The sequence below is a fragment of a genome, unplaced genomic scaffold (genome assembly GCF_019419815.1).
Source record: "Pyrus x bretschneideri cultivar Hongxiangsu unplaced genomic scaffold, Pyrus_bretschneideri_v1 Contig2, whole genome shotgun sequence".
In the NCBI taxonomy this organism is placed as follows: domain Eukaryota; kingdom Viridiplantae; phylum Streptophyta; class Magnoliopsida; order Rosales; family Rosaceae; genus Pyrus; species Pyrus x bretschneideri.
The window spans coordinates 12,100,325-12,110,680 of NW_025999501.1; the positions used below are offsets into that span (position 1 = coordinate 12,100,325).

Below are 10,356 nucleotides of genomic sequence, written 5' to 3' on the forward strand. Positions count from 1 at the left end.
TCTCTTATTCAAAAAATCATTTCGCTCATCGCTTCTTCTCCAAACCTTTACTTGAATGTTGATCGGGCTTTAAGTGTTGTTACTTAATTATTTTATTTTATTATTTTTCTCAATCAAATTGTTTCACTGAAAAATTCAGTTTATATTCATCAATAAACAAAAATAAGTTAATGTCAGTGATGTGTCTTTCTATCTGTACGTTATCTCACTTAGTTTGGGGTTAACTGATAATCAGGTCTTGTAAGAAATTTATAATCCACTCATAGGAAAAGTTTTTCCCGCACTAATCACTACTATAGTCTTAACGTCTGATTAGATTGAGTAATCATTCAAAAATTCAGAACAGAAGCTCATTCTCTCTCTCTCTCTCTCTCTCTCTCTCTCTCTCCATTCCTCCCTCCTTTTGCATTTGGGTTTTCCCATGTTTCTCTTTCTGTTGATCTAATTTGGGGTGAATTTGTTGAATTTTGGTTGAATTGGAATGTGGGTTTAATTGTGTTGATTTTTTGTTTAACTTCTAGAGTAGGTGGATTCAAAATTAAGAAATAGTAAGTGGTTGTAGTTAAATCATATAAAAGATGTGTATGATTTTCATGTTGCATGTGAGATGTTAAAATACAGTAAATCATATTCTAGTCTTGCTGTTAAAAAGTTGTTTTGTTGGTGTATTTACACCCTTTTTGGTTGTGGATCAGCGGGTCCAGCTCAAGATACAGATAAAAGGATACAAGCTCTTAAAAAAAGGTATAATTTATTAGACCTTTTGGCAGGTATAATTTATTAACGCTTTTGGCAGGTATAATTCATTTTTTATTCCAATTCGCAATTACTTCGTTTGTTAAATTTAAGCTTGATTATTTTAGTAAATTTTTATACCTTATGTCCAAATACATATACAATACTGTATATGTATAGTTTTCATAATGTTGCTGAGCATTTTGAATATGCATTTTTTGTGTGGAGAGTGAAGAATGTACTGTTCACGAAGGCAAAACAGGGAACAACTACTACTTCATATGGGAAGAAGAGGTTAATTTAATTGTAATTTTTTTTATTTGGTTAAATTCGAAGTTGGTTGGCTTGCATCTAATTTGGTCGTTTGTTGGCACAGGTTGAAGTCACTGGTTTTATTAATGCTGGTGACCGAAATCAATCCAAGTTAATGTCAAAACGATTTCACTATTTTTTGTTACGGTGAGGACTAAGAACCTACAATATTTTCTTTATATCTCTCATTTTTTAAATTAAGAAATTTACTTTTTTATACCACTTTTGTGATCATTTCTTAAGAATTTGTTAATTGTTTTAATATGTAATGAGGTAGGATTTCTACGTTCATTTCTCATCTTTACAGATTGCTGGATTTCATCTTGTCGAATAGTTTATGGATTTTTCATATTAAGTGTGTCAATATGTTGTTGCAATAATTTAATTGATGTGATATAAGTTGATGTGTTTATATCTTTAAACATAAAAAATTTCACATAATTTCTAATCCCGCAGCAACATGCGGACAAAATTTTCTAGTGTAAAACGATAAATGCATTATATATGTAGTTGTAGACATAATCTAATGGATGTTACCTTCCATTAACTTCTATTCCTTAATTCTCATCAATTCATTTGATCCGACGGTCAAAAATTGAGAGGGTTTGTAAAAGATAAAAAGAAGTGTATGGTTAACATCATCCTCTATCTATTTCAAAGTCATATTTTATTTTGAACCAACAATATTATCTAAGTTATAGGGGAGGGGTGAGATTAGCTTCATAATGGACCAGTAATAATATGGTTCATATATTTTTTTTGAACAAACAATTTTCCCTGCACTGATATTAATATGCTAGTTACTGTTATTGCATATATTGTTTCCTCATGTTATCTTTTCTTTTCTCAAAAATATTATTGTGTTTTTTTTTTTTTTTTTTTTTTTTTTTTTTTTTGGGGTTTATGTAGGAATACGAAGAAAATTTAAGGTTGATTTCAACAAATGAAGAATGGACACAAATGATAGGGGCAATAATTTAACTTTACATAATGAATAGCATTTGTGACCTATATAAATTAATTTGATATGCTTCTGTATCTCCAGTTAATGTTTGACTTCACGCATAAAGACATTCTTGATTTCTTGGTTTGTTAATTTGATACCTTTCATAATGTAGGTTACAAATTAAAAATAATTATAAGAATATCTTTATGCGTGACAAAATATAAAAAAGAAAAAAAACTTTATAAGCCGTGCATAAAGGTTAGCATATATAAAAGGTTTTTATATTAACATCTTACGTATTGTTAAGTAAGTACACGGTATATCACACAATTGCTTTTACAATTAAAATTTATCATAATATAGCCACACTTTCCCTCAATATCCTCATACCCCACCCAACCCCGCCTGGCCCTGCCTTTTTTCTCCTTCTTCCTTCTGCACTTCCGTTTTTCGTCCCGTTTTCAATTAATCAAAAAGGCAAATTATACGCTGTGTAACATACTGTGTTGCACCAATGATGCATAACAATGCTCTTTAAATGCATCAGTGATATACATCTTCTACGTTTGGATTGAATGTAGGGTATATAGTCATCTAATATTAAATTTTAATGTAGAGTGCTAATAAAAAAGCTTATATATAATTCGGTTTACAATGAATAACCGGTCAAACTAAATCGAAACCGCACTGCTTGGTTTCATTAATAGATTTAAGTATAATTGAACTAAACCTAACTAAATTGTTGTTCTTCGATTTTGGATTAAAAAATGGACCGGACCGAATTAGACTGTGCCCAGCTCTAGTTGTTCGAATTCAAAATTCAAATTGAAGCAAATGACGGGTTGGATTATTGTTCTAAATTTTCTTTCTTTATTGACTAAAATTTTTTTTGTTAATTTTTGGAGATTGGTTACTTTCATCATCGGGCACTAGCGCCAGAGCAAATCCACAACCTCGAGTCGGAAGGACTTGCGTTGGCACCTAACTATCAGCCACCCATGCTATGGATTTACGTAGGAATTAACATAATTTTAACCTCGTTAAATCTCTTTTACTTTTTTAGTTTTAAGGGATTTTTTTTTGAAAATGTCATATGAACTTATACACATTTTTTAACTTGTTATATAAACTAAAAGTTTAAACAATTTGTCATATCAACTTTCCGGAATCATCAATTTGTCATCTCACCCTAACTCTGTTAAGTTTTCCATCCAAAATAAGTCATATGCCTTGCACATGACTTGTATTCAGAGTTGTTTCTACCATTTTAACATCTCACTTCCTTCTATTATGTCGCATTCGATTAAAACAATTCTAAAGTGTTCAGTTTAGCATGTCATGAAATCAAATTTTATATGGGCTCTGTAATATAAGAAACGAGTTGAGGTTTGGTGCTAGAAATGAAAATGTAGATGCATATACTAGAACACAACGATCCGCATGAATACTCTCGAACCCAAAATTTAAGAGTTTTACTAAAAAAAAATAAATAACTTGTAAAAAGATCTTAAATGACAAAAATAACCTTGAATACAAGTCATGTGCCTTGCACATGACTTTTTTTTTTTTTTTTTTATGGAAAACTTAACGGAGTTAGGTGAGATGACAAATTGATAATTTTAGAAAGTTAGTACAACAAATTGCTTAAAATTTTAGTTTATATGACAAATTGAAAAATATGTACAAGTTCATATGATATTTCAAAGTTTTCTTCTAGTTTTAATAAAGAAAATAATAAAGTGTCAAACCAATTCCTCACCCACACGTTGCAACTTCTTCCTTTCCTCACCCGCACGTTGCAAACCTCGACCTCGCTCTCTTCCTTTCTCTTGCATTTTTTCTTGTACACCATTTTCTCTTCTATGGTTCCGTGATCTTCGTCCTTGCTCTAGTATTCGGAGAAGAAATTATTAAATAATACAGTACTCTGACATTGATAGCTGATAGTACCTGCCAACAGGTACATAATAGGCTGCCGGAGTCGGATCCTAAAAAGACACGAGTTACACACAAAAAAGTTGAAAGTCGCCGAAGGCCCACAGGTATAAGTTTCAATCCGTTGTTTTTGTCTCCGCTCTTCCTACGCGGGGGCGCCCATGCCCGACAAAGACGATAACGTTGAGGCAGAATCTCCAATCCGTCCATCGTCTCCAATCGCGAATTCTCTGAGCCACTCGTTAACAACGTTGAGTTGATTGGTCTCCGTCTTCAATCCCTTTTAAGTTTCCCAAGAGCACCAGGAGTCGGTCCTTATAAGACACAAATTACACACAAAAAATGAAAGACGTAGCTTTATGCCATAGGCTTATATAAAGTAGATTGAAAGATGATGTGTGGAAAAAGGTTGATATGATTGAAAGATGATGTGTGGAAAAAGGATGATGTCAATGCTGATATCACATGTTTCTTGAGATACGATTCATATTTTTTGTATTTGTGTTTATTCTGAATTTAATGGTTTATATTGCGTTCACAGGTTAAGCTAATAATTAATACAATTCAAATTCAAACTCGAACCGTTAAAATAATTGGTGATACCACCTGACACATTAAGAAATTTGTTGAAGCATGAAACTTCATTTCAAAGAAGGTATCCAAAAGTCAGTGATGAGGATTGTCAGAATGAGTTTGATAAGGGAGGTTATGTACAATTATTAATGAACAGTACCGGAAGCTTGATAAGGGAGGTTATGTACAATTATTAGTACGAGGATTGACTTTTTTTAGTGTAAAAATGTGGTTTTTCGTTAAAATGAACAGTACCGGAAACTTTTCGTTAAAATTCCCTTTATAATATTAACTGAAGGTGCGCTGCCATTTGTCCCTTATCACTTCAATCATAGGCTTGCTGGCTATTAGCTGCCAAGAAATAATATTTAATTCTATCTTGGGTCTGTGCTTCAACTAACCCAAATCCAAAAAGCCCTTGCATGCTTGGGCTTTTAATATTTTTCAGCCCAATGTTAATTAATTACCCAAACACTAACAACTATTAGGGATTAATCAAATACGGCAGGGTGGGTGAGGAAAGGGTTGATCTGAGGAGAGAGAAGGGAGGGAAGGTAAGAGAGGGGAGGAGAGGGAGAAGGTGGGTCGGGGAGGTGAAGAGGGAGGAGTGGATTGGAGAAGGCTGGCTGAGGTGGGCAAAGGGTGGATGATGAGGGATGGGAGAAGGGTGTGCTCGGGTGGAGAGGATGGAGGGGTGGGGCTGTGGAAGGGGTGGAGGGGATGGAAGGGTGCTCGGCTGGGAAGACGAAGTTTGGGTTTCTGGGTTTTTTTTTTATTTTTATTTTTTTATAATAATTATTTTAATAATTTAAAATTTTTATTAAATGTTTAGCCACGTGACACAAATGTGGTAGTCACGTCATCACAAATGGGACCTCATATTTGCCACGTTATTATCACTTAACAGTTAACTTAACAGGTTTTCTAACGGATGTATGAAATTGAAATAAAATGATAAGTAAATCTATGAAATTGAATGTTTTAAAGACGTTGTAATGAATTGAAATTGACCCCAAACCTAAAAGGGTACAATGTAATTAACCAAAAAAAAACCATCAAAGCAGATGAAAGAAAAGAAATGCATATGAAATCAAACCCAAAAGAAGAAACAAATGGGACCACTATAAAAAAATCACAAAAGCAAATGAAAGAATAAAACGCAGGTGAAATCAAACCCAAAAGCAGAAACGAATGGTACCATTGTAAATTTTTTTCCAGAAGTATATGAAACTGAACCCAAAAGCAGAAGTAGTTTGATTATTATCTGTTAAACGATGAAGGACAATCTACTAAAGAGATGGGGAAGATAACGGTAGAGTTTCGACAGTCTGAGAGTTGAGTGTGAGTCAGTGAAAGGAAAGGGGAATCTTATCTCTACTTTGACTTTTTTTTTTTTTTTGGTTAAAAGTGAAATCCATTAATTAGACACTCAAAACGGGGCCATAAAAACACCACCATCGATTCTGATTAAAACAAACAAAAGTAACCATGGGTTGGTTCGGTTAACCGATGTCCAAGAATTATAGGAACTGCTCATCAAATCAACTGGTTAACCGATGAACGACCGGTAAAATTACTGTAGATATATTTTTTTTCCAGCGGGTGCGGTAGCTAGACAGCGATACTATAAATAGCAAAGCTTATGAGCTCCTGAACTCACACCAGCACTTGATACAAAAGTAATAACACTTGGCTAGTTCGCTTCAGGTTTGAAATCTTTGAAATATGTCTTCTGTGGAAGTTCCACTATCTCAATCTTCAAACCCAAATGACACTTTTGATGTTCATCAGCCTAAGCCTTCAGCCACTTTTTCTCCCGGCATTTGGGGTGACCATTTTCTGTCCTATGCTTCTTTGGTAAGACTTCTTTCTTACTACAATAAACTATTATATATTTTGAACACTATATTATTATGAAAATTAAATTTGTAATTTTAAACAAAGAGGAAAAAAACCAAAGAGTACTTTAATCATTTAAAATGCTACTGATTCGAAATCATTTTATCTAACTTTCCCTTCCTTAATGTGGCAAATATGTTGCGAATCTAACTACCAAAGTTAAATTCACACTACTTTTTTTTGTTTTTGGGAAAAACAAGTTCTTAAAATGAAAACTGTCACGCAATAACTATTTCAGGCTAGGTGCCTCTTTTCTCAATGTTTACAATTTAGAAATTGACATCATAAAGGTTATGCGTTTTCTAATGTGTTACTAGAGTTATAATCATCTTATATTAATTGTAGTCCATTGGTGCTTGGAAACCTCCTCATTCAAACATATCATAAAGGTTATGCGTTTTCTTTTTTCTTAAATCAAAATGTGATCCTATGGAGGACGTGGATGCTGAACTTGAACAACATGTACAAGAACTGAAGGAAGAAGTGAGAAGGATGCTAACGACATCACCTGAAAATGTTTCCCAAAAGTTGAACTTGATCGATGACATTCAGCGCTTAGGTGTGTCCTACCATTTTGGAAATGAAATTGAAGAAAGTTTACAGAAAATTCACAAGAGCTCTTATGATTTGGATGACCTGTACACAGCTGCTCTTCGTTTTCGATTGCTTAGACAACAAGGTTATAACATTTCATGCGGTAAGTAATCTCGGATGATGGTCTGGTCATATATTTTGTTGTTTTTTTTATCTAAATGCTTCTTGAGGTTCTGAATTTTCCATTTTGTTGGTCATGCAGACTTATTCAACAAGTTCAAGGACGGTGATGGAAAATTCAAGGAATCACTTGTTGACGATGTTGTAGGACTACTAAGCTTGTATGAAGCCACACACCTTAGGATACATGGAGAGGAGATACTAGATGAGGCACTAATCTTCACCACGACTAATCTCGAGTCGGCGACATTCCGTTTAAGCCCCCCACTTGCAAAAGCAGTAACCCATGCCTTAAATCAGCCGCTCCGAAAGGGTTTACCAAGGGTTGAAGCAAGGTATTACTTGTCAGTCTACCAGGAACTAAGAGAATCACCGAATAAAACTCTCCTAACGTTCGCCAAGTTGGATTTCAACCGACTGCAACGAGTCCATCAGAAAGAACTAAGCGAAATCACAAGGTAAATTAAGTCATTATCCATCCATATACATCACTTACTAAAGAGTTGAATTTTCCACCTCTAGCTACTAATAAATAATTATTTTTGTAACTTAGGTGGTGGAAGGACTTGGACGTGCCAAACCAGCTACCTTCTACAGGAGACAGATTGGTTGAGATCTACTTCTGCTGGGGATTGTCAGTCTACTTTCAGCCTCAATATTCCTTTGCTAGGAGGACATCATGCAAAGTTGCTGCTATAGTAGCCATTCTCGATGACATTTATGAATATGGTACAAATGAACAACTAGAGCTCTTTACTGAAGCTATTGAGAGGTATGAATATATCATTAGTTAAATTTCTCTTATATATAAAATATCTAACCTTACATTACCGTCCGATCAAAAAGGAAAAACTAACCTAATTACGCACAACTGATTTATGTATTACTTGATCAGGTGGGACGTCTCAGCCATGAATCAACTGCCAAAGTATATGAAAATCTGCTATCGGGCGTTGTTGGACGTATACAGTGAAATTCATGAAAAGCTTCCGCACGATGGGAAATTATATCGCATCCACCATGCAAGAGAAGCGGTACTATTCCTCAATATAGCCTTAGTTTCAAGCCTAAAGTTGTTACAAGGCCAGAAAAACGTGCTGCAAATACTTTACAATATGTATAGAAACAATTAATTGTTTTAGTATAATCTTTGTATATCAAGAATTAACAGTAGAAATGATAAAGAATTATTATAATCTCATGATCTGGTAAGTGTCAGATGAAAAAACAAGTTAGAGCCTACTTCGATGAAGCCAAATTGTTCCACCAGAAGCACATGCCATCGCTGGATGAATACATGTCTGTATCACTCGTGACCTGTGGCTACCAGTTGCTAATAACCACATCCTTTCTTGGAATGGAAGAAGCTACAATAGACTCCTTTGATTGGTTGTTAACTTCCCCTCCAGCAGTGAAGGCTGCAACAATAGTTTGCAGACTCATGGATGACATAGCGGAACACAAGGTACTTAATCGTTTATGTAAATAGTACTAATGAGTTACCAGACTCATGGATGACATAGCGGAACACATGGTACTTAATCGTTTATGTAAATTGTATTAATGAATATTGTCGAATGTAAAAAGTCTCACACAAAAAGCAATTAAATATAACTCATATAAGTAGTTCCACTTCTAAGTGCACCAAACGCTTTTGTGACAAAACTCTGCAAGTGGTTAAGTTAGAATAGTATTAATGCTTGACCCATTACTAGTGGACTAATGGACCCCTAATTGAAATCTTGACAAGCACAACTATTATAATTGCATTAATACTTATACTAATTAATGTTCCTTTTTATCCTACTCCTCATGCACTAGTTTGAGCAAGATAAAGAACATTTTATCGGTGTTGTGAACTGTTACATGAAGAAATATGGGACCACAGAAGAAGAAGCGATAACCGAACTTCAAAGACAAGTGAATAATGCATGGAAGGACATAAACGAAGCGTGCCTCCACCCTACCGCTGTCCCCATGGCCCTGCTAATTCGTATTCTCAATTTTGCTCGGACCATGGATGTTGTGTACAAGCGTGAAGATGGATACACTAATGCTAATGGTATGATAAAAGATCTTATAGTTTCTACACTAGTTGAACCCGTGGCCTTGTAAGCCTAAAATATCGACTTATTGTGATGTTTCTTTTGAAAGTATAATCTCCAGTACCCAAGTTGCCTACAACAAATAAGGAGCTACTATCCCTTAGGACTGTAAAAATGTAATTTGGGTTGTGCCTTAATTTGCTTCCCATATTATGATTCTATCAATAAAACAACAACTATGCAGTTGGGAATAAAATATATACTAATTATTCAGTGTTGTAATATAATATGTGGATGGTCCACATGAATAGTTTATTACTATTCATTCAAAGAAAAATCAGATAGACTATTATTCATATGAAGAAAAATGGATGGGTTACAATTCATGCACAGTATTTCACTATTAATTTGAGGAAAGTTGGTAAATTGAATATGTTACTATATTAATCTTTTGTTTATAAGATGAGAGCATACAGAGGAAGGAAGAGGTGAGAAGAAGAAGAAAGAGATGAGAGAAAAACATATAGAGGAAAAAAAAGAAGAGGAGTTATGGAGAAAAGGAAGAGAAAAAGAAAGAAGGGAGATGTGGAGGAAATTACCAGTGAGCCAGACTAGAGAGAAAAGAGAAAATAATGAGAGTTATTTTGTACTCCTATTATTTCAGATAATGAAAGAAAATACTACTGTTGCCTCGAGGACGTAGGCACACTTGCCGAACCTCGTAAATATTGCGTCTTATTTACTTTATATTCCATTGCACACATGCCCGCCGACTTTACAACACGTTATCAGCATGAGAAGCTCTTGTGTTAGTGGAAAACACACGCCATAAATCCAAATCTTTTCATTTCATCTTCATATCTCTGTATGACTAATTTTCTTAAAGTAAATATACGTTTGGTTATATAACTATTATTATTATTGGCAGAAAATCTGATAGCCATGTAAACAGCATTTGAACTCCAACTTGCTGACCTTGGATTGAGATACTTCCTTCTTGAAAGTTGTTCGTCTGCCCAGTAAATATAACGTACAAATTTTCAGAAAATTCCAACGGTGCGATTTTTGCAGATGCCTAGAACACCAACCCAGTTTCCAATTCCGCAGAAAACTAGACAACCATCTTATGAGTACCACAACTCATTTTTTCAGTAGCTCAGATCGAAATTGTTTCTTCGCAAAAGTTTTTCGGTATCC

The 10,356-nt window shown here is 34.4% G+C and overlaps 1 protein-coding gene and 1 long non-coding RNA gene across 3 annotated transcripts; both read left to right on the forward strand.

Moving 5' to 3' along the window:
* The first annotated feature begins 429 nt into the window (after positions 1–429).
* On the forward strand, positions 430–1,355 carry LOC125476936. The gene is made up of 2 exons (XR_007258219.1): positions 430–1,029; positions 1,112–1,355. It is a non-coding gene; the product is annotated as an uncharacterized LOC125476936 (long non-coding RNA).
* Positions 1,356–6,145: 4,790 nt separating this feature from the next.
* LOC103931185 ((-)-germacrene D synthase-like) lies at positions 6,146–9,426 on the forward strand. Of its 2 annotated transcripts, none has more exons than XM_048583484.1 (7): positions 6,146–6,358; positions 6,836–7,097; positions 7,197–7,572; positions 7,668–7,886; positions 8,010–8,148; positions 8,328–8,579; positions 8,936–9,426. In XM_048583484.1, the coding sequence occupies exons 1-7, from the start codon at positions 6,227–6,229 to the stop codon at positions 9,227–9,229; spliced, it is 1,674 nt and encodes a 557-aa protein (XP_048439441.1). In that variant the 5' UTR covers positions 6,146–6,226; the 3' UTR covers positions 9,230–9,426. The 2 variants fall into 2 exon arrangements, with proteins under 2 accessions (XP_048439441.1, XP_009338882.2); XM_009340607.3 differs by having other exon boundaries at positions 8,334–8,579.
* Positions 9,427–10,356: the final 930 nt, after the last annotated feature.

What these genes read in the sequence shown, in the direction of transcription:
- LOC103931185 (XM_048583484.1), top strand. Translation starts at nt 6,227, where the DNA reads ATGTCTTCTGTGGAAGTTCCACTATCTCAATCTTCAAACCCAAATGAC. An exon ending in AGGTTATAACATTTCATGCG is followed by an intron (nt 7,098 to 7,196) that starts GTAAGTAATCTC and finishes TTGGTCATGCAG; the next exon opens with ACTTATTCAACAAGTTCAAG. An exon ending in TCCACCATGCAAGAGAAGCG is followed by an intron (nt 8,149 to 8,327) that starts GTACTATTCCTC and finishes TGATCTGGTAAG; the next exon opens with TGTCAGATGAAAAAACAAGT.